Genomic DNA, 2494 nt, shown 5'->3' on the forward strand with positions numbered 1-2494 from the left:
CTGCAAACAAATTAACTTGTCAGGACCACACTGGTGTTTAATGTTGTACAACATGAAAGGTAGCATAAATGTTTCTGAATCAAAAAGACCATCCCTGTCCCAATTCTGTATTGCAAATTAAAACTTTCTAAACACTGTACTTGAAAAATTTCAAATAAAATAAAAAGTTAAGAGAAAAGTAAAGTATTTAAAACTACTCTCATTGAAATGTAATAATTTTTAACTCATCTCCATCCAAAATAATTTAAAATAACTGTAACAAAAACGTATCAAACCTGTCTCCATTTAAAATGCAACAACTTCTTCATTGCCATCTCAGTTTTGATGTATGTATTCACCCTCAAAATTATAGAAGATTTATAACCAATTCTATTGTAGAGATATGGAAAAAATGATGAATATCCAAAGGGGTCAAGAGACCATGTGATTTTTGGTTTGAATAAAATTTTTTTTTTCAGCCAACGATGTCCTTCAAGGAAATTCAAAATTAATGATGAGTAATGAGTGACAGCTTCATCGGGCACCACCCAACCTCCTCCAACTATCTCTAATCGTCCACTTTCAACAAGCATGTTGAATATCTGTAATGATATTTAATATCACAACAATATTATAGATAATTATAAAATACAGAAAATGTTTTGTGAATTCAATTAGATTTTTTAAAAAATCCCTATAATGATAATCTTACTTTTCTTTTTTCATCTGTTAAATTATTCCACCACATAGAAAGAAATACTGTTTCTGCCCAAACGAAGGTCATTTCTTGATGCTCAATTAACTTCTCGAGCATGTTATTCAGAATTGATTCTGTGTTTTCCGCAAAATATTCTTCAATTGTTCTCAACCATCCTGGATCATTGTGGGAATGTGGCACAACAATTGCCTGTTATCACAATGAATAAAACTTATAACAATGATGAATAATTCATAGTTCATTCTTAATTCCTAACAAAAAAATAAATAAAATATTGAAAGTCAATACCTGAAGAAAACCTTGAACGCCATCATCCTCCTCAAAGTGATCAAAATTCAATTCCAAAATCTCTCCCTTCCTGAACCTTTTTTCAACATGGTCCAGTAAATCAAGTGTTTTAATGTCAGCAGAAGATTCTAATAAAAATGTAGCACCATCATCAAGTTCATGTCCCTCATAAATCTGGTGAGGCCCCAAACTAACAGCAGATGAAGAAGTAGAATTGTCAACACCACCCGCGAATCTATCTTCTTCTTTGTTGTGGTAATTGTTGAGGAATCCTGGAAAATTGGCCACCTGTTCATTTTCTTTCAAGAAAACTACTTTTGCAAAATAACGTTGGTAAGATATGAAACATATAAATGACAAAATAACAATAATAATAAGAAATCGTTTATAGAACTTCATCTGGTTGTGATATTAAAAAATAATTTTTATTATAAATGTATAAATATTGATATTAAATTGATAAAAATATATAAAACAACTGTTATCTGCTGATCACCGAGATTACGCAACAAAACTCAACACGAAACATATGTATGATTATGATGTCATTCATGTCAGTCAACTGTCAATCAATAATTGGGACCAATATTAAAATTCAATTTCGTATAACAATTATATTATATGTGTATATATATATATATATATATATATATATATATGTATATATTTATCTATATTTATATTATATATTATTTGAATAAAATATAATATAAAAGCAATAAAAACATGCGTTCCCAACAGAATTGAGGCCAGCTCTTGCAACAAACAAAACAACAAAACCGTTGAAATTGTTATGTTAACGAACCTGAACTGAGACTGAGAACAGTGATTCAAAAGAAAAAGACGAACACAAATGGCTCCCAGCAGAACCCAGCCAGTCAGTCACGTTACATATTTGTGTATTTATATAAAATACACAAATATAAATATAAATATATATATATATATATATATATACATACATACCAACATTATATATACATATAAATATACATATATTCATTGTATATACATACGTAAGTATATCCTACAAAATGTAGTTTGTATTTTGTAAAATTTTGATTACTATATGGCATGAAATCGATATCCAAAATATGTTGGGAGCACTGAGTTACATACCCAAAATTATACACGTTTCTATAATTGTTAAATACCATGGCTGGAAAACATTTATCTATAAACATCAGACTAACAGAGTCGAAGTTTGTTGACAAGTGAAATTAAACTTTGAAACCTGTTACAATTCTTACCAATTGATTTTGAATTTTATATTTATTGCTTAATTGCTTGTTTGATTTTTCATGCTTATTTGAATAATTTTGATTAATTATTATCTATTTTTTAAAGACTTGCTTTATTTATTTGATTGATTGATGATTTTTTTTGGTTTTATCGTCTTATTGCTTGTTCAATTGTTGTTTCAGTTTTTCTATCATTTTTTAATTGATTGCTAGATTTGTATATACCGTAGGGTAGTACTTGTTTTATTGATTATTTTATTTCTGTTGT

General features: G+C 28.2%; 1 protein-coding gene across 1 annotated transcript; it reads right to left on the reverse strand.

Annotated features, from left to right (window-relative positions):
* Window positions 1–269: 269 nt before the first annotated feature.
* Window positions 270–889, reverse strand: HELRODRAFT_63909 (hypothetical protein; the record flags this gene model as incomplete). Its single annotated transcript, XM_009017471.1, has 2 exons — window positions 270–581; window positions 692–889. Coding segments are annotated over 2 exons (510 nt in total), but the record flags the coding sequence as incomplete, so codon positions are not given.
* Window positions 890–2494: the final 1605 nt, after the last annotated feature.

The sequence above is a fragment of the Helobdella robusta genome, assembly GCF_000326865.2.
Source record: "Helobdella robusta unplaced genomic scaffold HELROscaffold_2, whole genome shotgun sequence".
Lineage (NCBI taxonomy): Eukaryota > Metazoa > Annelida > Clitellata > Rhynchobdellida > Glossiphoniidae > Helobdella > Helobdella robusta.